Here is a 25,216-nt window from a genome sequence, read left to right as displayed (position 1 = left end):
ACCCCCAATTACCCCAGTGTTCAGTTACGCCTCCCCCTCCCCCCTCAGCCCAGTTGTCTAAGCGATCTCCCCCAGTGCTTGATCCAGGAGATGCCATCACCACCTTGTTCCCATTACAGGTATTCTACTGTACACACACAGCGCTTCCACCGCCAGCTGCACCCCTCCGCCCACCACTGCTCACTAGGCCTTGGGACCCCCATAGGTGCCCACGCCGACGGAGCCCTGCTCGTAAAACGGCAGGCGCACGTCTTTGCCGGCGGCGACGTGCGTCGCCACCAGCTCGTCCCACTGCTTGCGGCACGTCGAGTTGCCAAACAGGTACGTACCGTCGTTGTTGTAGATGTAGTCGGCCACCTGCTTCCACGAGATCTTGGCCCGCACCTTTGCCGTGGGCGACAGGTCGCCGCGCGCCAGCGTGCGGACGGCTTCTTCGAGGAGGCGGAGCTGGACAAGGACAGGCGTTGTTAGCTACTATCACAGCGACGACAGGATATTCAAGTGTGGGGATGTAGGCAGGCTTACGTCCTTGTCGGACCACTCGGGCTTGCGCACGCGCTTCTCGCGGCTCTTGGTCAGCGCGCGCCACCGCCCGCGCAGCGTCGACTCGGCCTCGGTGAAGCCGCCCTGTGCGCGGATCTCCCGGTACTTCATGCCCACGCGCCGTCCGTGGATCAGGAATTCGTTCTTGGCGTCGCGGTCGCGGTCGCTGTCGTTGGGGGATCCGTGCCCCTGCGGCGAGGCCAGGCTGGCCGTGGCCGACAACCCGCCCCCGTGCTGCTGAGACGCACACGAGTCGAGAGGTGTCTCCACCTTCCCGGTGCTATGGAAGCCCTCTGGTCCGGACCCAGGCGCCGGTGCTAGCCTGCTGAGCACGTTGCCGCCTTCGCCCTGGACGAGCGAACGGCTTCTGCGGCTTGACGGGCTGTATGGATGGTGGTGTCGGTTTGACCGCCGCAGCTTGCCGTCCGTGCACGTCATGTTGACAAAGTTGTTGCTGCTCCGCATAACGGGCGGGAGGGCTTGCCGCAGCGCCTTGTCTGGCAGCTGCTTACGGGCCTTTGGAGCGTCGGATTGGGGGGCGAGAAAGGCAGGCGAGTTGCTGTGTGTCGACGAGCTGTCAGTGCGAGCTGGGCCGAAGGAGATGGAGTCGGTTGTCGAGCCACTTCCAATGAAGAAGCGGGTGTTAATCGAGTCTGTCGACGTGCCCGGGCTCGGCGCTGGCGGGACCCACTCCGGCTTGGGCGACGCTGGCTTCGCTTCGACGCTGTGGTCTGGCGACAGCCAGGGACTGCCGTCCTGGAATTGCGGGTTTGGGAGGGCCAGCTCGGGTCGGAGGCCATTGTAGAAGGTGCCGTCTGCAGGCGACGGACCTGGCCAAGGTGGACTGCTGTGCTCGTTGTCCAGCATCATCGACTCCATCAAGTCCGACGCCCCTGTCGACGAGAAGCTGCCGAACGGGGAGAAGTTGTTGGCGTCGACATCGTAGTAGTTGATGCCGGTGGGTAACCCGTTGATTTCCAGGCTCTCAGGCGACACTGCAAGGTCGTAGGACGCCTGGGGAAACCCGCTGGACAGCTCTTCCGTGGAAAATTGTTGATAGTGTGGCAGGGTTTGCATGACCGTGTTAGCACCATGATACGACTGCTGCCATCCTAGACCCTCCGCTTGGTTGGCAAACGAGAAGTCGGGGGCAACTGCCGATGTTTGGGTCAAATAATTCTGCTCCGCAAGCTCGGGATTTGTGGAGAAGGATGCACTATAGTAGCAGCCCCCCTTCTCTGGCTGTTCTGGCAGCAGCTGATTCGGGCTCCGCGTGAGGGGGGATATCAGCATCCTGGAGTCTGGGACGGCGAGGCCGTTCGTCGTCTGCCCATTAGCCAACACGAACGTGCTTCCCGTTAGCTTTCCTGTCTCGGTTCGCTTGAACAAAGAAAAAGGGGGGGGGGGGGCTGTCGACGTACCAGAAAGGTCTCATCTCGTCCAAGACCTGCCTGCGATGCACTGCTAACATCATCAGAGACAGTACGGCTCCGTTTCTGCCCTTGCTGTAGCCGCAGTCGAGGATCCGGTTTTGGCAGCAGCTCGGGCCATCCTCCGGCCGGGCTCGACGAGCCGGGCGCCATGTATCCAGACTGTAGAAGTTCTTGTGGTATTGGCTGGCTGAGGAAGAGCTGTGGTGTTGCAGTCTTGTCCAAGATCCACTGGTCAAAGGCTTCAAGCGCAACGGCGGCGGCAGCAGTCGAGGCAAAGCCATCCGCCTCGGGCCATACTACGTTCGTCTGGGGCTTGGTGCAACTGATAAACATTTTTTCTTCGTTATTCATCGCCTCCAAAGCAGGGATGTCGACCTCGCCCGATCCGTTCCAGACGTCTTCCCGCTCGCTGCCTTTCCGGTGCTAGCGACGTAGTTGTCTGCGCCCGCCTTCTTCTTCTCCTCCTGCCTCCCCCTCGTCCTCACCGCCGATTCCTGCGATGGTCTCTCGGAGAGGGATGGGGTGTTGTTGTGGCCCCAACGGTTCTCTTGCCCGCTCGATTTATCCCCGCCTTGCGCCGCCTTGCGGTTAGATCCTAGTGTTGGAGTGCTGCCCGACCCGGTGGAGTGTTCGTCGGGCTGATACGTCTGAGCGGTCAGCGATGGCAATGGCAGGCTTTGGTTCGTATGCAGGTCCAGTGTGGCTTCCCGATGGCTAGGAACACCTCGGAATGGTTGAGGGGTCTCTGAGTTGATCGTGCCGGGTTTTTATTGGCAGTGCCCCGGCGCAGCATTGAGTCATCACTATATGCTGGCCTATCCTGTGACAATGCTTAGGTGGCAATGCAGCGTGGGTTTCGTTTCAGCTTTGGGGTGTGGTGATGCCTGACTTTAAGCATCGGATGGAAGCGGAGACTGTCAGGGCACAAGTTTTGAGACGGTGGTCGGTGACGGGCAAGCGGGCAGACCATAATGGCAACGGGCGAGAGAAGGGTGATAGGGGGACGTGGGGAAATGTGACATGTTCCCATTCCTGGTCATCAGCTGGGGGTTTCTTGTATCTCCGCCCGGCTTGCCATTGAAACCACTCACTCCAAGGCGGGAGCATTGCAAGCCACCGACGCTTGACGTGCTAAGTCTGAGCCATTGCTGGTCTTGTCTCTCCCTCTAACCACCCCGCTAGCGCCTAGACATCCTGTGATTTCTTTGTCCCCGTGCAGGAGATTGGGAAGGGGGGTAGAGATGCGGCTGTGGAGGGTGAAGCCGGAGACCTTGCTGAAAATGGACGGTGGATTACCATATGTGATCGGGACTCGTTCCCTTCCCGCAACGGACCAGCTTCAGTCTCCCATTCTCTCCGTGCCTCTGTTTCTCTTTCTCCCCGTCTCAACCCCACAACGGCAACCACCAGGCGCCCGTCCTCTGTGAGAATTTTGTTTTCCTCCTTGAGTCCTCTGGAAAGACCGATATCACATCTCAGTCCTCATATTCGGCTGGAACAGGGTAATTGGTGTGAGTTGCGGTGCTTACTCGCTCGGAAAATAGCGAGGCTCGGTGGTTTGCGGTCCCACTTGTGGCGACTGGCGAGCAAGGTCTAGAGCGCCATGCATGGGGAGTTGTTGCGGTTAGCCACGCCCGGCTTTCCTTGACCCAGAAACCTCTCTGGCTTGGCTGGCCAATTGCCTGGGCCCTGGTCCTGGAAGAGTCCAGTACGAAAGCCACAGAGTGCAAACGGTGGCCTGGCGTCGTCTCGCGGCAACGCACCTCAGACGGCTCCCCTCACCTTCGCATTCGCCCAGGGCCTTCGTCCCACTCTACGTCCTGCGTGGGTGGCGGCTCGCTCTCCAGTCCCCAGGAACCCCCACCTTTCAGCAGTTTAATGCGATTTGGTTTGCCAGATGACTCTGCGTCTCGTCAAGCAAGCAATCATGGGGCTGCATGGGAAGACCCGCTCGCCGCCGCGTGGTTGGCAGAGCCGATGAGCTTCTATTGGTGGCCCAACAGGGTGGGTGATGCAACTCTGCAGAGCAGATCATACTAGTCTAGACTAATGGGCGATTTGGGTGATAGTCAAATGCAAGCAGCATTCCTAACTTCTTGGTGTCCGGGGGGGCTGGGGGTGCGGCTGCTGCCGCTCGCTGTTACGGCGTCAGCCTACTGCGGCTATTATGGCGTCGTGAGGGCAAACAACGGAGTCGTCACATTTCGGCGTGTCCTCGACGCGGCGCATCTCTGGTGTGTAAAACATGAACGGCAGCAAGCGCTAACGCGACGGTAGCTGGGACAAAGGGGACGACTTCGGCAAGGCTGCCACCTGTCAGCTCAGTCCTCGCTAGGCCCTTGAAGCCGGAGAGGCGCTCCCGCTTGCCATTCTGGGAATGCCTCGCATGCCGGAACACCAGGAGCAATCCGTTGCACTGCAGCAAACCATACCTTTTGGCTGTCTTGCTTGCGAAGAAGGGCTTCTTCATCGGTTAAGTGCGCAAGTTGGGCATCGACTGTAACATCTCAAATCGCCGCAACGACAGGGGGTGGGGGGGAAGACCCGGGTTGGCAAGTGCCTCGCTGTCGACAGTAGACCAGACTATATGACCTATCTGATGCTTCATTGTTTTGGCTGTGGTCCCGGCCTATCCGTCCGCGTCTTCCCTTCCTTCCGAGAACAATATCGGCTCCCCATTCGAGGGGACTCGTCACAGCCAACTTGGTCGGGATGCTTGATTGCCTTTGTATTTGCCCGAGTGGATGCGATGGGAGCGGAAAGTGACAAAACCGCTTGCCGACAAATGATAGAATTTACCCCCAAGGTACATCTGGAGAATTGCGTTTGATGCTCTGAAAGGGAAGAGTGGGGTAAGGAAGGTATCGATGGAAGTCCAGAGGCGCGGACAGAGAGTTAGGCATGTATGCAGCTTCGATCGCTCGTCCGCCAGCAGAAACGAGCCAACCCTCTCTCTCTCTTGTCAGCAGAGCACCCCGCAGTTCCGTCCTGATGATGGAGATCGTGCATCCATGGCAGGTGCGATCTCAGCACCGGCCACCGGGAAGAGCGCAGGCGACCAGGATTGTGGCTTGTGCCCTGTAGACACGGTCGACGGCACGCGGGATCCAACGGCCAGCCGTTTGAACGGCGATCCGTGCCTGCCGTTTCCAGATAGCTCCTGCCCCACAAAGAGGCCTACGCTTTCATGCGACTCAAGTTCAGCAGATGAGCCGTATGGGGAGGAACGGCCGGCTTTCAGCCAAGTTCCAACGAGGCCTTTTCGATTGCCCCCCCAGAGAGGGAGATCGAAGGCATTCTGTGATTTCTATGTAGCGCGAGATCCAAAAATATTCAACACGAATCATCCATAACCGTTGATAGAGGCAACGTCTCGGGACACTTTCAATCTTTTTTTTTCCCCGAGAAGACACCCCGTTTCATCCGTCGTTTCCAATCTGCAACCCTCGTCATTCATTCCTGCCACTCTACCCCCTCGTTCAGTTCAGCCCACTCTACCGCCTCGTTCAGTTCAGCCCACTTTTTCTCCGCTTCACTCTGGACTACGTGGGTAAGTTGCACGTCAGTACATGCTCATCTTAATTTGACAGCACGCAATAGATGTGAGTGAGTGGGTGAGTTGAGGAGGCTCACAGGGTGGGGGGATGAATCCGTTAATTTTCCAGAGCGCTCTCGGCGTCTCGTCGATGTGGAACTCCCAGCCATATCCCTTATCGGCAATGTGTGGCTTCAGCACAGTGTCGATATTGTTCACCATCCTCAACTGGTGTTCGGGATGGCCCGCACGGTGGACTGCGATGTGGTCGATGGCGATCCGGATGTAGGGCTTGTCGTGGTTCTTGCCTCCGACGAAGATGCTGGTGCTGGGCAGCGTGACGAAGTTGACAATGACGTAGAAGACCGGAAGCCCTAGGCTGGTGTAAATTTTCGTGATGTCGGCTGCCAGCGCCTGCTTGGACTCGGGCGTCGGGAAGGAGTCTTCGGGGTGGTAGATTACCCAGAGAGGCATGGCGGTTGCGGATGAGATGAGTTGGAGGGCAGAATAGATAGATTAGGTCTAGACAATGGGTTGTAATGTGAAAGATGTTCTAGCTGTCACGGTGTCTTAGTGTTTCTTAGGCCTTAATATTTATATACCAGAAAAGCGCTTTGGGAAGAGCTTGATTACGGAGAGAAAAAGATGGTATATATCCCCCGCTTCTGCCACGAAATACAACCGGAACGACGGGGTCTCGGTCATCCTCGCACAAGTATCCGTATCAGGCATACGCGTTCTTACGTAGACGATGAGGGCAATACATGTCAGTAGGCGTGGGCAATGTATTTTATTTGGCTCGCTGGGTAACACAGAAGCTCGGTCAAGTCGTGATAAGTAATCACAAAATGACAAAATGGTCAAGCCGAGTCTGATAAGTAATCAGAAAATGGTCAAGAAAGAACCAAAGAATCATATTGTCGGATCCGGTTATTCCCGTGAAAGCCTTCAATTGCCAGAAATGGTGGCCCTGGTGCCGACTCACCCGACAATGCGGAATCGTAGCGTCGTACATCTCGTAGATGCCTGCGTGACCAAGCCCAGACATGTTCATGTAGTTCTATTGGGTCAAAGATGCCTAGGCGCCAGGATCTTGGCATTGTTATCATGGACCGAGCCAGCCGAGCTTACAATCTCGTCCATGACGTTAAAAGACAGTCCATCCCACCCGAATTTTGTGTGGATATGGTACAACGAAACAATCAGTCCTACACGAACAGCGAGAACTCAGCCACAGTCTCGCACCGACCAACAAAGATATTAAACAGTAGTTCTAAAGTAAACGGAATACATCACCACCAGACCGCCTTCTACCACACCATGGCCGCCCCTATTACATCCCCCCTATTTATCACCGGCGCCAGCGGCTTCATCGGCTCGCAGGTCGCTTTGGACGCGCTGCAGGCCGGCTACCGCCTGCGCCTCTCCGTGCGGCGGGAATCGCAAATCGGCGAGCTCCAGCAACGGTTCGCCGCGCACGCCAGCCAGCTCGAGTTTGTTGTCGTGGCCGACCTCAGCGACAGCGCCGCGCTGAGGGCGGCCCTCGCCGACGACGTCGAGTACGTGATCCACCTTGCCTCACCCATGCCCGGCAGCGGTGACGACTTCGAGACCGGCTACCTCCGCCCCGCCGTGCAGGGCACCGAGGCCGTGTTGAACGCTGCCGAGGCGGCGCCCACCGTCAAACGCCTCGTCGTCATGTCGTCCCTGCTGGCGCTGCTGCCTGTAGGCGCCCTACGCGTGCCGGCGTACGAGATAAAGGGTAATTCTTATCTCGTCCCTCGGGGTGTTTGACACCTCCTCCCCAGACCCTAGCCAGGACTAACATTTTCTCTCCCTCTCCCCCAAAAAGCCGGCTCCAACCTCTCCATCCCCGTAGACAAGGACATGGTCTTCCCCCCCGGCCCAGCTGGCCACGGACTCAAGTACTGCGCATCCAAGGTTCTGGCACACCGGGCGACGCTAGAATGGACAGCGGCGCACCAGCCGCGCTTTACGCTCGTGGCAGTGCACCCGACGTTCGTCGGCGGCCGCGACATGGCGCAGACGGACGCGGCAGCGCCGCGCGGCGTGACGGCGTTCCTGCTCAACTCTCTGGCGACTTCGCCGCCCGGCGGGCCCGCCGTGCCTGCGTCCCTGGTCGACGTGCGCGACGTCAGCCTGGGCGTGCTGCGCAGCCTGGACCTGGAGGTGGATGGTTCCTCTGGCGCCGTCACCGAGGTCCTCATGCCCGGCGAGCCGACGACCTGGGACGCCATCACGGCTTTCGTCAGGACCAAGTATCCCCAGATCGAGGTCAAGCTGCAAGGCCCGTTCGACGCCCCGTTCACGGCCGACGGCGGGCGTATCCAGCAAGAGCTCGGGATCAAGAAGTGGCAGCCTATGGAGGAGATTGTGTCGAGCATCCTGGACCAGCAGCTCGAGCTGCGGACAGCTGCTGCTGCTGCGGCGGCGGCGGCGGGTGGTGTTCATTAGGGGTGCAAGGGGGTGTTTTTGGTGGCTAGATCTTATGTATTCATTGGTCATAGCCATTGTGCTGTTCTCTGCATTTCCGGTCCTTTACGCTTCTGTTTGTTTTTATGACTAGCGGTTTGAAGGTTCGCTCCTTGCCGGAGACGAAAAACACGTAAATGCATGTAAAACCTTTAGCGGGAGCTATCAAACGTATAAAATCCAGTTTAAATTTTCAAGTGGTTGACTTCTCTGGGTATTTTGTGCGTGAAGACGTGCTGCGGTCGCCGTCTGTTCGGACATGAAGCGCTTCGTACCTAGGTGCGCTTCAATTATGCAACATCTAGGCGAGAGCGAAGAGCTTGAAGAGCACTCAGATTCACATTACTCGCTCATGAGGTTGGTAGTTAGATTCTGATAGAAAAAATGAAAGCCATCAACAGAGGACGAGTCGAACTTGGGTCATCCAGCTTTCTAATTAAGGGGTTAAGTTTCTTGGGTTTAATTCACATAAAATCCGCAAATACATTAGAGGTTAGTGCACTGGCAACTTAGTCTCAGACTGCCCTGCACTTGGCCCGTATCAGGCGGTTACTGCGCCTCCACAACCCGCACTGCGATAATGCAAAGCGTTGGCTTGCACGTGACGGCTTCGAACCAGCAGGGTGCGACATTTTTTTTGGCGACGGCTGTTCCCGTGACGGTGAGTGGGTGGTGGGTAGCGGCGTACCCCTTCACCGTCGCTCGCAGCCCCCCAGTCATCTCATCACGAACACCGCGCCAAAAATCAATCTGCACTAATCGCCCGCCTACTCCTCGTCCGCTATCTGATACGCACTTCTTCTGCAGCCTCTACTACCCATTCCTTCCAAGGTCTTGTAACTCTTGTGGTATTTCCTGCTGTCTGCTCAGCCTCATGCGCTAAATTGCTTTCTTATGGGTAGCAGATATTTGGTGTACGACTTTTTCGAGCGTTTTATCTCCCACCATGGCTACCCATCCCATTCCCGACAACCGCCACCAGTTCGAGATCGCCATAGTGTGTGCGTGGGACCGCGAATACAATGCCGTCTGCCGTCTCGTCGACCGGTTCTGCGACGAAGACTATGGGAGGGCCGAGCGAGACCCGAACGTATACAAGACTGGACGCATTGGAGGCTTTGACGTCGTCTTGGTTCTTCTCTCGGGAGTGGGCAAAAGAGCTGCCGCCTCTGCCGCCGCGGGCCTTCGATTGAGCTATCCAAACCTGAATCTCGTTCTTCTGACGGGCATCTGCGGCGGTGTGCCCCTCACCAAGATGGGCGAAGAGGTTCTGCTTGGTGATGTGGTTATCAGCAAGTCTGTCGTCCAGTACGATCTGGGTAGGCAGTACCCGGATACCTTCGCCACCGAAGATTCACCCGAAGACCGCCTCGGCAAGCCCAATACGAATATCCTAGACTTTGTCGCTCTGCTCGAGACGGAACCTGAGCGCGAGCGACTGAGGCAGAGGACCGACTTTTTCTTACAAGCCATGCAAAGCAGCAGCGAGGCCCAAACGTCGGGTGGAGCCTCATACCAGTACCCCGGGGCCGCAACGGACAGATTGTTTTAACCTAGCTACCCTCATAAGCACCAGAACCCTTCCTTACAATGCCTTTGCGACGATTGGCGCAAAGTCTCAGACCCGGTTTGTGAGGAGTCGCGCCGACTGTCTTGCGGTCAGGTCGGATGCGACGATCGCTTTCTCGTGCGGCGGAAGCGTGTCGTTATGAATCTGCAGCTAGAGCGTGAAGGGCGTGGCAAGGAGGCACAGGCTCCTTCAATCTTTGTCGGATGCGTTGGATCGGCCGACACAGTATTGAAATTGGGCGAGTATCGCGACCGAATTGCCAAGACGTATGGCATTGTGGCCTTCGAGATGGAAAGCGCCGGTGTTTGGGAGTAGCTGCCATGCATCATGGTCAAGGGCGTCTGCGATTACGCCGACAGCCACAAGAACAAGTCGTGGCAGGACTTTGCCGCGGCCACGGCGGCGTGTACAGTGAAGGCGATGCTAGAACGATATCCCCAGACGACGGACAGGCCACAAATCAGGGGGAACGAAACCAACAACGTCCTCGAGCGCCTCTCTAGCCTGCAGAACGAGGCCCACAAGAACAGAAATCCGAGACGGGCCGGCGGAACTTGCGAGTGGTTCACCAGCCACGCCCTTTTTCGCGGCTGGCAAGAGAAAACCTCTGGCCTGATTTGGGTATCCGCAGATCCAGAATGTGGGAAATCGGTATTGGCAAGATATTTGATTGATGACATCCTCTCCCCTTCCAGTACCAGAAGTACCTGTTACTTTTTCTTCAAGGACGACTGCGAGGAACAGAAGACCCTCGAGAGCGCCTTGCGCTGCATCCTTCGCCAGCTTCTCTGCCAACGACCTGCCCTTCTTTCACCCAAGACCATCGACAAGCTAAAAGGCGGTGGGGAGTTTTGGACTTCTCGACAATTCTGGGACATCCTCCTTGACGTTTCTAGCGGCCCTGACAGCGGTGAGATTATCTGCATTTTGGATGCCCTCGACGAATACAACGGTGGACAGTCTGAACTGGTAGAGTGGCTGGGCGAGCTTTACAAGTCCGAGCCAAGCAGCTCGAGCATAAAGTTCCTCATAACTAGCCGGCCATATTTCCACATTCGGCGGGGCTTCTAGGATCTCGAGGACCGCCAGCCGACAATTCACCTTAGTGGTGAAAACCAAGCCGAGGCCGACATGATTTCACACGAGATCGAGATTGTCATTCGGAAACGAACCGAAGAGCTCGGCAAAATGCTCGAACTCGAGGCCGATGACAGCCAGCTCCTGGGAAACGAGCTCATTGCTGTCAAAAACCGAACATATCTCTGGGTTCACCTGGTGTTTGAGGTCATGAAGAAATACGTTCCTCTTACGCAGGGCGACCTCCTTACCAAGATACGCAGCCTTCCAAACACGGTCGAAGCTGCATATGACAAGATTCTTCGCAGCAGTCCGGACAGGGGCCAGGCCGAGAAACTTCTACACATTATTGTAGCAGCGAGGCTGCCACTCTCTCTTCGGGAAGTTGCTACAGCACTGGCTATCGAGGATGGCCACAAATCACGACGCGACATCAAGTTCATCTCGGAGAATCAATTCCATCAAACCATCAGAGACATTTGCGGCCTTTTTGTCTCGGTTATAGACTCAAGACTCTACCTGCTCCACCAAACGGCAAGACAATTCTTAATCCGACCCCCTTCTCCTCAGCCAAGCACGTTCGAGTGGCAATACTCACTCTGTCCAGCAGAATCGCACCACATCCTCTCAGAGATATGCATCCGGTACCTTCTCTTGGATGACTTTGCGGAGCCAGCATACTACAAAAACCCCGAAACCCTCGACAACGAAAAGTCATGCATGTTTCTAGACTATTCCGCGAAGAACTGGGCGGCCCATTTTCGCTAAACAGGAAAAATGAGTGGCACGAGGACAGTGTCCACGGCTCACCAGCTTTGTGCGGACACTAAAAGATACCGGGCATGGCTCGGGACATATTGGACAACGACGGCATATCAGATGTCAGATTACCCACCTTTTTTTAGAGACATTTACACCCTTGATGGTTGCGTCGTACTTTGGACTGGATGAAGTTGTCCGCCAGTTGTGCAAAGCGAAAGACATAGGCCTAGACGGCCTAGATGGGATCTACAGTCGATCCGCCCTGTCATGGGCGAGTGAGAACGGACACGGCTCTGTCGTGGAGTTAATTCTTGGTCGAATACCAAAGATTAAGATTGCCCTAGGATTATCAACTGTCGTGAACAAAAAGGATTCACGCAGGCGATCGCCTTTATGGTATTCCGCGGTGAATGGTCATGATAAAACTGTCGGCATGTTACTCGAAAAGGGTGCAAAGATCAACTCCAAGGACGTCTATGGCCAAACGCCGCTGTTATGGGTAGAACACAATAGACACTACCCTGTCATGGAGCTTCTGCGAAAGAAAGGGGTCAAGCCGGAATTGAAAGAAGATGACCTAGAGTTGAAAGATGGCTTGGGCCGCACGCAGCTATGGAGAGCTGCTTTCGAGGGCGACCAGGCTACTGTAAGGCTGCTTCTAGACAAGGGTGCCAAAATCGAGGCAAAAGATACATGGGGTACAACACCGCTAGCCATGGCTTGTAAACACGACCATGAGGATATTGTGAAGCAGCTTCTCGATAAGGGCGCCAACTTCGAAGCAAAGGATGATAAGGGCAGGGCACTACTAATGGTGGCTTTTACAAGTGGCTCCGATGCCAGTTTCAAGCTGCTTCTCGATAAGGGCGCCAACTTCGAAGCAAAAGATAACGAAGGCATGATGCCATTGTTATTTGCTTCTAGGTTCGGCTACGAGGTCATTGTAACGCTGCTTCTCAATAAGGGCCCGAGATCGAGTGTCTTATTACTTAGCCAGACTGTATCCCGCATCTACCACAGTACCGGCACTCGCAAAAATCGCAAACCCAGCCCACGGCCCACCCTCAATGTAATAACGATAGAAGCCCGTAATGACGCCCTCGTCATTCCAAATAGCCGAGCCGCACGTGCCGTCTGGAGGTCGAAACTTGCCTTCGTTGCCCTCTTCCTAGCCCGTATATGACCAGTCGTAGAGAGTATAAGCTAGCTGACTCTCGGTAAGATACGGGAAGGTTTTAAAATATCGTATTGAATTGGCCACCAAGACCGCGTCCACATTACCCGTATATGGGCTGTTGAAGCATAGGGAACCGTACGACAGCTCATTAGTCGAAGTCTTTAGGCGAGTAAACTAGGGCACCGCGCCGGCATCCGTCTCAAAGGTCTTATTGACAAATACGACATCGTCCTTGAGCTTGAGTAGGCTGACGTCGGTAAAGGGGATCTCAACCACGGCCTCGCTAATTGTGCGGTCAGGGCGGTGGGCATGCCACACTATCTCGCCCTCTCCGATCCCGTGCGAAGCGCTCGTCATGAAGATGTCCCCCGATGTGGTGGAGAAGACAGCCGGGTGTGCGTGGTCCCGAAGCATCTTGCTCCGGATCAAGACGCCCGGTCTCAGGACATCGTAGGTCGTATCGTCAATAACGCCAGTCATAGGATGCGGCTGAATCTCGCGCTTGGCTGGCAGATCAGCCCAAGACGGCCGGCGGAGCTCCTGGTTGTGGATATACCCGACGAACCGGTTGGCAATCTTGCCTGGCATCCACGTAGCTGGTATCTTTACATGATCGTCCAGGACGACGTAGAAAGTGCGTAGCACGTGTGAATTAATTCCAGCATGCGGAAACCCGGAGGCGCGTACTTGAGGAAGTAGGCATTGACATCAGACCCCAGCCGGCAGAGAAGTGCGTCGGAGAACGTGGCCGCGTTAGTATAATGGGCTTCGGAGCAGATCGAGATGCTACCGTTCCCAAAGATATGCCTCGGGAATATGAAGGGGCGACCCTCCGCAGTCAAAACGTCCCTAATCACAAGTGTGATGGGCAAGCCGCCGACCGTGAGCGGCCAGGGGGGGCTGGGCCACCTACTGAGCTGAAAGATGAGATGGGACCGGGCCCTGGCGACGTTATAGGCCCCGGGAAAGATGCTACAGAGTAGCTTCTGTATTTCTTCCGAGTGAATGTTGATGCTGAGGTCTCGCAAGTTATATGGGAGCAAGACGTGCTTCTTGTGCCAAATGGCATTTTTTTCTCCATCTTGCCTCCATGGTGGTGGTGGCGGATGACTATGCGTGTATTGCCGGGCTATCTTTGCCTCGCCATGTGGAAAAAGCTGCTTGGGGGCAAAAAGGGGTTGGGTGGAGAATGCTGCACCCGGGGAGACGTTGGATGGCTGCTTGCTTGGGGTAACTAGGACCGAAATATGCTTTGGCGAGGACATCTCGGCCGACGGTGAAATCTTGCGTTTGCTTCCTGGCGTGGAGGGGGCGAGGCTGCCCGATCCGGAGGGAGTAACAGAGAGGACGATAAGGGACGACATGTTCAAGACCTTGTTGCTTTTGGCCACTCTGTGCAGTCCTTCGGAGGGCTATTTGAGAGACGTGTTTCTTGCGGCAAGAGGAGATTTAGTGAGGATATAGAGGAGATTTGGTAAGGAGATGGGGGAACGAAAGGTATTTAAAGCAAAACCCGGCCACCTATGGCGGTCTCGCTGGATACTTTATGAGACAACGATATGGAACGGAAGCATATATATACTTTAGACAGGACCCCTTGAAAAAAGTGGAGTGGGACAGGTGAGGTGCAGGGGACTTGCACAGTTGACCTGCACACTGAAAACGAACCAGGATGTGTCGCGATAGATGCACACCGCTGTTGACCGTGGGCCTTAGAATGATGAACCAGAAAAATACAACTCTTGCAATCAACCGAAAAGTGCCGTATACTGACAGAAGGTGCGCTCACATTCGCACATGCACCTGCACCTGCACCTGCACCTGCACCTGCACCTGCACCTGCACCGCCGGCGACACCATCTGTCAATCAGCGCCATCTGCGACTATCGGCAGAGTAGCTAACACCGCCCCCGTGCAGATGCTATTCCTTAACGCAAAATTTGACTTTCGAAGAAGCATATAATCTAGCAGAGAGATAGGTCGCTCTATTTTTTCACACTCCGCTCGACTAGACATCAACTACAGAAACCTCTATTCGTGCGAACCTTCCACCAGCTAGGGAGTGGAGGTGAAACCGGTCTACTCTGAAGAAGCAAACCATCCAATTGAGGAGCGGAATCGTCCACCATCGTTTGCAAGGTATGCAACAAGTCTTTCTCTAAATCGTCCAACCTCAACCGTCACAAAGACAATGTCACGACAAGGCCAAACTATATCCATGTCCAACTATATCCATGCTCAACTATATCCATGCCCACGTGAAAGTTGCAGTCGCTTCAGCAAGCCGTTCTCACGACAGGATACCCTCAGCTATCACATGGATCATGTGATGCACGGGACCGCCATTGCACCGGCGTTCTACCGGTAGACCTAGCGGTTAACCAGAGAGCTTTCAATTCCCTCCGTCTCGAGGGCGGGATACGGCTGTGGGAGGTGGCGTCGGCGCAGATTGTCAGGGATCTCACTAGTAATGCATTATGAGTAATTTATTTTAGCTGCACTTTTGTTCTATCAATATTTTTTGCAGGCTGGAGCGAGCATACTTGCGGCGATTCGCGGTGTATTAGGGGCAACTCCTTGGTTTTGATCAGGGGTTCAGGGGCCAGGCAACGAGGGGGTTGTTTACACCCTTACCAATTATAATCTAGTGTACTTTTTCATTTTCTCTTGGCCTACCCACCTCGTATAAGGTGGGTAGCCCGGCCTCCCCTGGAACAGAGTGCGGCATCGTCAGAGGGCGGCATCTTTCTTTTTCCCCGGCTCTCTTCTTTTCAGGAGAAAAAGGGACGTCTTGTACTATGAATTGAGATCCCTAAACCAGTGCACGTAGTAGTGCCTTTTCCTCTGTTCCTTTTTCTGACCTCCCCTGGCTATGCGAACTCTGTACCTTTATTCTGTAAAGCTCGCCTACGGCTCGCCTCAGTGCTGCTTTTTGTGGTTGTTGTGTTGCGGTGCCTTTCACTGCTTCAGTTTCCGGCCTTTTTATTATTGCCTTGTCGTAGGCCAGCTTCTCTTGTAACACACGAGTGAGCTGCCACTGCGCTGAATAAAACATGGCCGTCCTCTTTCTGTTTACGTGTTACTATAGTAGCAGGCCCGGCCGAAGAACCGCACAAGGTTCATCTATAACGGCTTATCGGCTCATCAGTCCCAGATTCTTCACTCGTTATGACCAAAACAACATCTTTCGATAAGCAACCCAATAATCCAAGCGAGTTAGTTTCTTTATTCCACCCCGCTGCAGCTATCTACAATTGCAACACGGCAAAACTAGGAAATAGCTATAACTGAATCATAAATAGTAGTTAGACGATTCTGCAGTCTCCTTACATATGCGTACATTATAGCCAAGCTTATCACCCACGCTACAGTACTGAGCTTTCAAACACCCCCTTTGTCCCCCACTATTTCTATTGTATTTCCCACATTACATGCTCATCCACGGCCCTCTAGTTTCATACATCACTGTAGTGCCCTGTAAGTTACGACTTTTCAGGGTTTTCCAGGACCTTCTAGGAACATCTTAGGGAGCCTAGAGAGCACCCAGGGGTCTCAATCGTCCACCTTCGCACAAATTTAGCAACACATAACCATTGTAAATCTAGAAGTCATTTCCAGTGTTTCCTGCCGCACCTAAGTCCGGAAACTCTCACAGTCGCGTAATGGGTCTACTAAAACTACTACACGACCCTCTAGACTATTGAAGAAAGGTAGAAGAAGCTGAGCGGCGGCGACGGCTGGTGAGCTGCAGGCGTCAATACGAGCGAGTGTGCTAGACAGTCCGCTTCGTTGTCTTCCAAACTTGAACATCTATTATCGTACTACCTGCCTAGAAAACAGGTGATCCGAGGTAAGCAGGTTAAAATTAAGAGGCGTTATGGACGAGTCTAGACTGAGCCAGGGGATTGGGAAACGCGGCGGTTTGAAAACGCAGGTAACTTCCAGTGGCGTGTGCTTCGACCCATCTAACCATGATAATAGGTCCCGGTTTGGGGAACCCAATATCTTATCCTATCGCCCATCCTCAATCTCAACTCATCTCATCACCCATCACCCATGATCTCGGTTTGACTCCGAGCCGGCCTAATTTTTTTAGGGGCTCTTTCCCAAATGATAATACCAACCCTTCTAGCCTTTTTTTTTGTGACGGTGATGATAGGTAGGTAGGCAGTGTTGAATCCGCTCGGCTCAGGGTGGTGTGCATCAGATGTTGACGGAAGCACATCAGGTTTCCTAGCTCTACTTGGGTACTCAGTCGGAGCGTGGATAGGATTCGTCTGAGCAATGTTGTCCCTTCGACCTCTTTTGGCCGAAAGTCATCCTAGGATGCATCCCCACACTCGCTTTCGGTATTCTTCAGCCTCTTTCGTCTAACGTTATCCTCGGATACATCCTCAGAGGACTCTGGTGTATATGACTGCATGTTTGACCTCTTCTTTGTTGATGTCAAGACATTGGCTTCATTTGTCGAGTCGTAGTTTATATCCCACATGTCCATTGGGTCAGCGACCTTCAATCTGGCCCGTAGTGAATCGGCACTCTGGCTTTCAATACTATCAGATGAGTACCACCAGTAGTCCGTTAGTCTTGAATTGCCCGAGGAGTGCGCCATCTCACACAGGCGCGTTTGTAGAGTTCGATAGTCGTCACTGCCAAGGTCGTAACGCAGCGCAGTCTGGACATTCTTGACCACGTCGGGCATTCGCAACCTACGGCGGATCCCCTCAAACATGAGGTTATAGGCAGGTTTGCGACGTTTTTTGAAGATGAGATAAGCTAGGGTCTCAATAGCTACCGACCGTGGCGACAGGTTGTAGTCGATCGGAATCTTCTCGGAGCAGATGCCAAGCAAGCCGAAGACCCGATCTACCGTTTTCTCGCAGCGGTGGTGGCGATAATCCTTCAATAATGAGACGAGCGATGACCCGCGATCCATTGTTGCTCTCCCTCCATGCCAGTCATTCCTTGCAATGTGGATACTGGGAAGGGCCCCTGCGTCTGCGAGATCTGGGAACGGAACGACCCAGTCTGTGGTAACAAAGAAGACGTGACGGCCGAGCACCAGTTCTTGAACGACCCATAGACGCATCGCATAGGGTGAGCTGTTGATAACGCTGGCCACATTTTGCATGACATATCTCGGACAGCCTTTCTCAGCCCAGTTCTGAAGGAGTTGCTTGTTCCTTTCGGGGAATAGGCCGTCGATGTGGCGTTGTGCGCTGGGTGCATCAGGGCCGATGTGAAACAGGACATGCTCGGCCAGGCTATATATCTTCCGCATAAGTCCGACTTGGTGGTTTCGCTCGTTGGGGTTGGACTGGTTGATGCAGATGCTGTCCATCCACATCCATTCGAGACTACATGCAGGGGGGCCATGGTCCCTTCTCCATGACCGCGGGACGGATGAAATTTCCCGCGAATTTCGTAGCGGTAGACTTTCGGCCTCTTCTTCAATTTGGCGTTTCTGGTGGCTTCGCAAGGTGGTAAGGAATAGGAATGCGTTGGGTCGAACTTTTTGCGGCGTCCCGTTTATGGCGACATCGTGATAGGGAGCATCAATTCCCCACATGTAAGAGAGCGATGCAAACGGCGGACATTCAGCCGATTCGAGGCAGAAGGCCTTTAGCTCGAGCTCGAGCTGATCTGCGGGTCCATGAGAGATGCGGAATAATCTTATCGACTTTGTGCCGCGGTTGAGAGGGATGTAGAGCTTGGTGGACTCATCTGGGCTTTCGACTAGTGGCCCCGCTGGTGGTTTCACTACTACTTTAGACATCATAGAATTCGGCACTTCGTAGCGGGTGACGCAGAATTTAGCTCAAAAACACCCGAGGAGGGGGGATGACCAAAGGAGGGGCCATGGCCTTATACTGTCAGCTGCTGACTGAGTGCATATCGAGCCGAGTCAAGCATTGCACTCGTCGATGCCCAATGAGAATGATTCGGAAATCTACCTAGCCAATGAAGTAGCTATCTGAGAGAGGTCTTGCTGTTGTGGCACATCAGGCTGTCACGCGTAATCAAGCTGAATGCTGAAGTATGCCTTCCACAGGCAGTGTGGTTGCCAGGAGCGAGTCAGGAGCGAATCAGGTACAGTACCTGACAATCCAGAGGCAATCGATGGATTCCCCCGCCCCCCCGCCCCCCCTCCCCCTCCCCACCAAACGCTCTGTGGCAGTGTGGCTCCCTCATATGTAATTACGGGACAAAGGGTACCTAGGTTGCTACCGAGAAGTGGCACGTGTCAGCCCGGTCGGCCAGCAGAGCTGGACGGCAGAGACGTCGGTTCTAGGCCCCCCCTGCCGTAGCTCGTTCGCACACACCACTAGAATAGAGTTCAATGGCGTCTTCAAACCCCCGCGTTTCCCAATCCCACAGCTGAGTCCAGATCCGTCTACGGCGTCGTAATGACATTGGCACCTTTTTTGACGCCTTTGATTAGCCATCCACATGGCCCGCGGAACCCTGTCAGAAAGAAGGGCATTCTAGCCTCGTCAGAAAAAAGGGGTAACCACGGATTTGTAACCATTACTACAGACACGCAGTTGTCGCCGCAGAGCTTTCCACTTAGCTTGCCACCATTCGCAATTATGAGGAGAGCCGAGAGGAGGAATGCAATCACACAATTGTAGGTAATAAAGGTCAAGGCAGAAACGAAGACGGTCCAGGGAGGCAAGGTGGTGTTGCAGATGGATAGATCTTATCTGGTTATTCAATGATCATAGCCATTGTGTTGCGTGACGGGAGGTGTGAAACGTATACAATTCAGTTCAAATTGGAAGTGGTCGACTTGCAACTGCTGCATGATCAAGGTGTAATCCGCGATTAAATCAGAGGTCGGTTATTATCCTATATTTTCAATTCCCGTCCTTCAACCCCTCCTCCCTTGAATGCCCATCATGCTCGCCTCCAGCCGCGCCGCCTCTCTCACTAGACCGAGACGTCGCAAGACATAGACTAGGTGCTGCACCGTGCACGCTGTGTCGGCGTGGCGCGGCCCCAGCGCCATCGCCAAGCGTCTTGATCAAGCCGTCCCTAGCCTTTTGGATCATGTTCTCCACATCATCGTCATCATCATCATCGCCATCATCATCATCATCATCATCGCCATAATCATCATCATCATCATCATCATCATCATCATCATCATCATCATCATCATCATCATCACCGCCATCCTTGACGTCGGTCGGCGGCGTTTCGTCGTCATCTTGGCTCATTTGGTCGAACTTGAGATGGCCGAGGCGCAACATTGCCTCAAACACCTTGGCGTCGTCGGGCCCGAGCTTGCTTCTCAGGCCGTCTAGCGCAGCTCGGATCTCCCTCTAGGCCTTTCCATCCTTTCTGTAGTCGCCCTGCAGCCGATACACCTCCCCGAGCTTGAGGCGAGCGTCGAGCGTCGGGACGGCCTTGATACCTTCTCTCTCGGTAAACCCCTGGACAGCGCGCTTGTACATGTTGGCGGCTATCTCTAGGTTATCTGCGTCGCGCATCGCCGTGCAGACCCTGCCCATGTCCATGGCGGCCTGCAGAATGAGGGAGCTGTTCTTGTCCTTGAGCACCTTTTCGAGCGAGGTGAAGGCGGCGTTGCACATGTCCCGGGCGAGGCTGAACTTGCCCTGCTCGAGGTAGACGGCGCCGAGCGTCTGCGCGGCTTCAGCCGTCTGCCGGCTGTCCTGGCCGTTGGCCTTCTGGAAGCCCCGGTGCGCGCGCTCGCACTGGGCCTGCGCATCGGCCAGCTTCTTCTGGCCCAGATAGAGCGACCCCAGCAGCCGGGCGACGGATAGCGTGCTGCTATGGTATGCCCCCTGCACGGCGTGGAAGCCCGCCAGCGCGTCGGCGAGCATCTTCTCGGCCTCCGGCCACTTCTTGGTCGCGCAGAGGAGGCTGCCCAGCCTCTTGGACGCCTGCAGCGACTTGACCGACGTCGGGCCGTCGAGGAACTGGAACCCCGCGAGGCACCGCCGCAGGGTCAGCTCGGCGCGCGTCAGATCGCCCTGCGTCTCGTGCAGACGGCCCACAAACGACAGCATGTCGCACTCGTCGGCGTCATACCCCTGATATAGGCTCGGAGCTGCCGCAGGATGCCGTTGCACGTCTCAAGCGTCGCCCCCACGGCCTTTCGAGGGTCGACCTTACACAGGCCCGCAGCGGCACGGAGCGTCAGGCGGTAGTGCTTTGGTTCCAGCGTCTTCTCCAAGTGCTTCTTGACGGCCCACAAGATAGCCTCTGCCTCCTCTGGGGCTGGCGGCCGCTTAGCTAAGAGATTCTGCGCTACATCGAACCATGCAACGAGCATCAGCAGCGACTCGGGGCCGACTTTGAGCATAAAGCCTGTCTGGGCGCTCTTTAGCTGCTCTTGGGCGCCGTCGAAATTATGCCGCAGCGTGAAGAGAATGCCGAGCTGATGGGTGGTGAGCAGTGTCACCATGTGCCGGAGACCGAACGCGCTGGCGTCTTTGGGTCTGGGCTCCCCGGGCCTGATCCCGTCGAGCAACTCCTCGAACCCCTCGACAGCGCGTTTCAGCAGGCCCTCGGCCTCGAGAAACTTTGAGCGGTACGAATAGTTGATTCCGAGATTCGCAGCCGTGACCATGCTCAGGACGTGTTTCTCTCTTCGGAATAGACTGTCGAACTTGCGTAGGGCGCCCTCGTAGATTCGGCCTGTCTCCTCGTCGCGCCTCTTTTTCTCCTCGTGCGGCTGGCTGAGGCGGGACTCCCACTGCCCGGAAAACATTTCGACCTTGCCGTCGGGAGGCTTGCCAAACTTGCCCAGCGCCTTACAGTAAGCCCCCGCGGCCTGTTCGAACTCGCCGTCGTCGGCGTAGAGCAGGGTCAGGTCGGCGGCGGCCTCGAGCTCGAGTCTGTACCATTCGTCGGCGTGGTCGGCAGAGTTCGCTTCCTTCGCTTCCTTCGCTTCCTTCGCTTCCTTCGCTTCCTTCGCCTCCTTCGACTTCTCTGGCTTCTTGTCCGTGGACCCGGCCTTGTTACCCTTCGACCTCGAGTCTAGTTGGATTGCACCCGTCGCCATCCCGATCCCCGCTGCCGCCGTGGTGGTCGTGGTAGGTTCGTCGGTATTCTTTGCTTTTGATTGCGCCGACTTGTCGGACTTCTTCTTTTGCCTCCGGATCACCTTCTCATTGCACTTCTTCCAGACGTCTTCTAGGAGGCGTTTTGCGTCGTTGAAAAGCTCCTTGGTGTCCCGGTTCGTTGCGGTACCGACTGGCCTCCACGGGCCGCGCTCTTTCTGCTGTTTTCTGCCCGCTTTCACGTACGCCCTGCTCAAGGCGTGCCGGGCCTTGAGGTGGTCTAGAGTCCACCAGTTGGAGGGACTCATACCCACGGACAGCCTTTTCGTACGTCTCGATCGCTAGAGACAGCATGCCATGCTCTACGTAGACATCGCCCAGCATCTTGAGCTTGTCAAAGGTGTACTCGTCGTCTCGGCCAAGATTATTGACAAGGTTCTCCTTTTGCTCGTCTGTCAGCCTGACCCCGTAGCTAACGAGATACTGGACAGCCTTTTTCTTATTCCTCCGGATGGCAGTGAGGAGGTCGTCCGGGACAGGGGCGCTGGGCAGGGATACGGCCGACCCGGCGTCGTCCAGAGCGCCGGAGCGGCTGTAGACGAGGGCGTTTTCGGCCTTGTACCACGCCTTGTCGGTGTTGGTTGGAGGAGAGTCGGCTATTTCCTCGTCTGACGACTGCTCGTAGTCTGAAAGCTCTGGTTCGAGCCTGCTCTTGTCGTTGTCGTCGTCGTCGTCGTCGTCGTCGTCGTCATGGTCATCGTATTCGCCATAGTACTCGTCCATCAGCCGCAACGCTTTGCTGGCGTGAATCTTGGCCGCGGCGTTCTCGTCTTCTCTCCCAATGCGCACCCAGTGCTCGTCGTCCCACGCAAAATCGTCGTGCCCCTCCTCGAGGGTCGAGGGTTTACAATCCTCAGTCACTGCACCCACATAGTGGCACTCGAGGAGGGGGTCAGCCCGGACCACTCTGAGTGGCACAGCCAGGAGCGCGGGGTCATCGGGATCGAGAGAATGCCACAGGAGGAGACAGTGCTTCCAGTACCGGAGCGCATTGCTGACCTTTGCCGTGGCTGACACGTTATTCTCCAGGGGCTTGATCTTGCTGCTGTTGACCTCGTCCTTGGTCAACCTCCGACACCGCCAGTAGCCCTCAACAGCGCCGCCCTCGTCGATCTCGAGCAGCGACGAATTTTGGGCGCCAGCCCCGCCTTTCATGTCGACCGAAAGGTCGATGGGCATGTCGTCGAGCACGGCCGGACACCACGAGAAGGCCCCAGTGTCCCCCATGGTCGGCTTGCCATGTAGCAGACAAGTGTAGGGAATCTTGCCCACGTACTTGAGGATATCGCGCGTGATGTGACTCTCGCCCTTCTTGGAGTCCAGGTTGGGCACGCCGGCAAGCAGGCCGGCGATGATGGTCCTGTCGCGCACCCAGGACGTGGCGCGAGGCGCGAGGATGGCGAGGAGATCGCCGATGTTGTCGATGGGCCGGCGCAGACGCTGGATCAAGCACGTCGCCAGCCAGTGGGCGCGAGAGACGAGCGCGGGCCCCTTTGCGAGGATATCGTCGTCGAGGTCTTTGACCAAGGGCGGGGCACCTTTGGGCTTGGTAGGGTCTTTGAAAAGCACCTTGACCCTGTTGGACATGAGCAGCTCCAGGGCCGTCCACCCGCGTGTGAACCACGACGAGAGGACCAGGGCGAGGCACGGGCTGCCATCGCTCCTCCAGTCGAAATGAACGAGGAAGCTGTCGTGCATGACTGTGTGTTTGGCGTGGGCGTAGTTCCAGTGCATCCTGCCCAGCGCCTTGCTGCGGGTGTCGGACTGTTGCGGGATGGACAAGGCATCTCACCACACGGCCTTGCAGCCGAGTTCCGTTGTCGTCGCCAAGCCGGCAAAGAACCGAAAGAGGCACTGGTTCACGGTGCCGGGGTTCTTGGCCCCTACCCCGGTGCCGTCGGACCAGACGTGGGACATGACTATGTATTCGTCGTTGGGGCCGCTGAGCAGGGCGCGGTTGCACAGCCAGGCCGTGCTCTTGCCGAGCTCCAGTGACGTTTCCAGCAGGTCCACCGGATACACCTGCTGCTTGCAGGCCTTGCGTGCCTCCGAGTCCCTCTCGCCGCATTTGTGCAGCGTCCGACCAGTTCGCTGTTCATGTGCGACCCCTGGCACTTGCTTGGCGTGCAGTCTCGGTGGTCGTTCTGGCCGTCGCCTTCCTCGCCGAAGCCCGGGTGGGACTCGATCATGTCGATGATGTCGGGCAGATCGCTCTGCTTGCGGTCGCTGACGTTGACTAGGTTCCAGAGGCGATTCTTGCACACGCTCAGGTCCCGGATCCTGAACAGGGCGGCCTCGACTGAAGGCATGGTGACCCTCGGGGGCAAAAACCGGTGGTGCCATGTTCCAAACTTCCTGGGCCCGATGCCCATGTCGGCCTGGATCTTGACCATCCAGTAGATGACGTTGGAAACACCGACCAAGTCCACTCTCTTGTATGGATTCTCGTCGAGGAAGGGCACGGAGCGGACCCTGCTGTCCTTGGCCGTTACGCAGTCCTTGAGGACAATGGAGCAGCCCGAGGCCGCCTTGGCGAGATGGGTATAGGCCTAGGTCAGTTTCTGTTCGGGGCTCATGGTGGCCTGGTAGGACATGGCGATGAGGGCCTAGTCTCGGAAGTTCTCCGAGTCGCACTTGGGAGCAGTGAGCTTCATGGCATCTCTCTGGTTCAAGCATTCCGAGTTGGTGCATTCCCGAACCTTGGCTTGGATGCAGATCTGGGCCAACTGAGACAGAAACCCCATTTTGGAGGTCATCAAGTAGAAGTTGGGATCACGCGCCCAGAGCCCGTCTCGGAGGCCGGCGTTTGCACATCCGCGGTCGCGGCCGTGTCCGCGGCGGCGTTGGAATTCAGACATGGTTAGGATGTCGTCGAGCCCAACTCTGGTGAGAGCTATGGTTGGCTCCTTTGGTTCCGAGCTTCCATCCTCGTCATCTTCGTCGTCATCGTCATCGTCATCGTCATGATTGTCGTTTTCGTTTTCGCCGTCTTTCTCGTCTCCAACTAACTCGTCGTCGCTGTTCTCGTTTGCAGACAGCTCGCTGTCGTCGTCGGAATCATAGTAATCATCGTCACTCGACTCCTTGTCGGACGCGGCCAGCATGCCATGGTACGAGTACGCTGCGAGGATATGTGCGAGGGCAGCCTCCCTCGCGCTAATTGTCTGTAAAGGAGATAAGTTGTCGCGGCTACAAGCTCATGGAAAGCAGCTGAACATACCGAGGACACCATCTCTCTAAAGCTAGAGTGTGCTTGAGCGATAATTGCCGCGGGAGGGCCAGCAGCTTCGCAAGTAGGGAAATGGTCGATGTACAATGTCGCTTGTAGCGTCGATGATGGGGTGATGGAGGACGAGGTCATTAGTGCCTCTCCCAACCGGGGGACCCAGAGAATTACACTCACCTCCCTGATCCATGTTTGCACCGAAACGGGTAGTGCCAGCAGCCACCAAGAAGAGGGCGGCTCTCTCGAAGCGACAACGCGCAGCCTGACACGTCTGACCTAGCGGCCAGCGTATCCAGTAGCTGCATAGTCGA

General features: G+C 55.8%; 6 protein-coding genes across 6 annotated transcripts; 2 read left to right on the top strand and 4 right to left on the bottom strand.

The window, feature by feature from the left end:
- Positions 1 to 42: 42 nt before the first annotated feature.
- Positions 43 to 2,309, bottom strand: B0T26DRAFT_802770 (uncharacterized protein; the record flags this gene model as incomplete). The annotated part of the gene is made up of 3 exons (XM_060447066.1): positions 43 to 447; positions 526 to 1,905; positions 1,965 to 2,309. The coding sequence occupies 3 exons, from the start codon at positions 2,307 to 2,309 to the stop codon at positions 184 to 186; spliced, it is 1,989 nt and encodes a 662-aa protein (XP_060296507.1). The 3' UTR covers positions 43 to 183.
- A 3,120-nt stretch (positions 2,310 to 5,429) lies between these two features.
- On the bottom strand, positions 5,430 to 6,012 carry B0T26DRAFT_854821 (putative oxalocrotonate tautomerase; the record flags this gene model as incomplete). The annotated part of the gene is made up of 2 exons (XM_060447682.1): positions 5,610 to 6,012; positions 5,430 to 5,518 (listed from the first exon to the last, which is right to left on the bottom strand). The coding sequence occupies exons 1-2, from the start codon at positions 5,983 to 5,985 to the stop codon at positions 5,430 to 5,432; spliced, it is 465 nt and encodes a 154-aa protein (XP_060296506.1). The 5' UTR covers positions 5,986 to 6,012.
- An 819-nt stretch (positions 6,013 to 6,831) lies between these two features.
- B0T26DRAFT_645255 (uncharacterized protein) lies at positions 6,832 to 7,986 on the top strand (the record flags this gene model as incomplete). Its single annotated transcript, XM_060437700.1, has 2 exons — positions 6,832 to 7,273; positions 7,364 to 7,986. The coding sequence occupies 2 exons, from the start codon at positions 6,832 to 6,834 to the stop codon at positions 7,984 to 7,986; spliced, it is 1,065 nt and encodes a 354-aa protein (XP_060296505.1).
- A 706-nt stretch (positions 7,987 to 8,692) lies between these two features.
- B0T26DRAFT_802768 (uncharacterized protein) lies at positions 8,693 to 12,883 on the top strand. The gene is made up of 8 exons (XM_060447065.1): positions 8,693 to 8,835; positions 8,910 to 9,549; positions 9,581 to 9,635; positions 9,668 to 9,877; positions 9,911 to 10,195; positions 10,301 to 10,596; positions 10,681 to 11,364; positions 11,531 to 12,883. The coding sequence occupies exons 2-8, from the start codon at positions 8,951 to 8,953 to the stop codon at positions 12,594 to 12,596; spliced, it is 3,195 nt and encodes a 1,064-aa protein (XP_060296504.1). The 5' UTR covers positions 8,693 to 8,835; positions 8,910 to 8,950; the 3' UTR covers positions 12,597 to 12,883.
- B0T26DRAFT_751737 (uncharacterized protein) lies at positions 12,765 to 13,178 on the bottom strand (the record flags this gene model as incomplete). The annotated part of the gene is made up of 1 exon (XM_060445427.1): positions 12,765 to 13,178. One exon carries the CDS (start codon positions 13,176 to 13,178, stop codon positions 12,765 to 12,767), a length of 414 nt encoding a protein of 137 aa, XP_060296503.1.
- A 3,733-nt stretch (positions 13,179 to 16,911) lies between these two features.
- Positions 16,912 to 24,911, bottom strand: B0T26DRAFT_751736 (uncharacterized protein; the record flags this gene model as incomplete). Its single annotated transcript, XM_060445426.1, has 9 exons — positions 16,912 to 18,326; positions 19,561 to 19,880; positions 19,959 to 20,664; positions 20,730 to 21,868; positions 21,930 to 23,443; positions 23,543 to 23,704; positions 23,764 to 24,228; positions 24,379 to 24,843; positions 24,900 to 24,911. The coding sequence occupies 9 exons, from the start codon at positions 24,909 to 24,911 to the stop codon at positions 16,912 to 16,914; spliced, it is 6,198 nt and encodes a 2,065-aa protein (XP_060296502.1).
- Between the last annotated feature and the right edge of the window lie 305 nt (positions 24,912 to 25,216).

The sequence above is a fragment of the Lasiosphaeria miniovina genome, assembly GCF_030549165.1.
Source record: "Lasiosphaeria miniovina strain SMH2392-1A chromosome Unknown B0T26scaffold_4, whole genome shotgun sequence".
Classification (NCBI taxonomy): Eukaryota; Fungi; Ascomycota; class Sordariomycetes; order Sordariales; family Lasiosphaeriaceae; genus Lasiosphaeria; species Lasiosphaeria miniovina.
The sequence above is the reverse complement of the archived record's forward strand: the minus strand, read 5'-3'. Positions and strand labels throughout refer to the sequence as shown.

Excerpts from the sequence above, each read along its gene's own strand:
- B0T26DRAFT_802768 (XM_060447065.1), top strand. The coding sequence starts at position 8,951 with ATGGCTACCCATCCCATTCCCGACAACCGCCACCAGTTCGAGATCGCC. Across the intron at positions 9,550-9,580 it reads GGGGCCGCAACGGACAGATT|AACCCTTCCTTACAATGCCT; the intron begins GTTTTAACCTAG and ends CATAAGCACCAG. Across the intron at positions 9,636-9,667 it reads CAAAGTCTCAGACCCGGTTT|GTCGGATGCGACGATCGCTT; the intron begins GTGAGGAGTCGC and ends TCTTGCGGTCAG.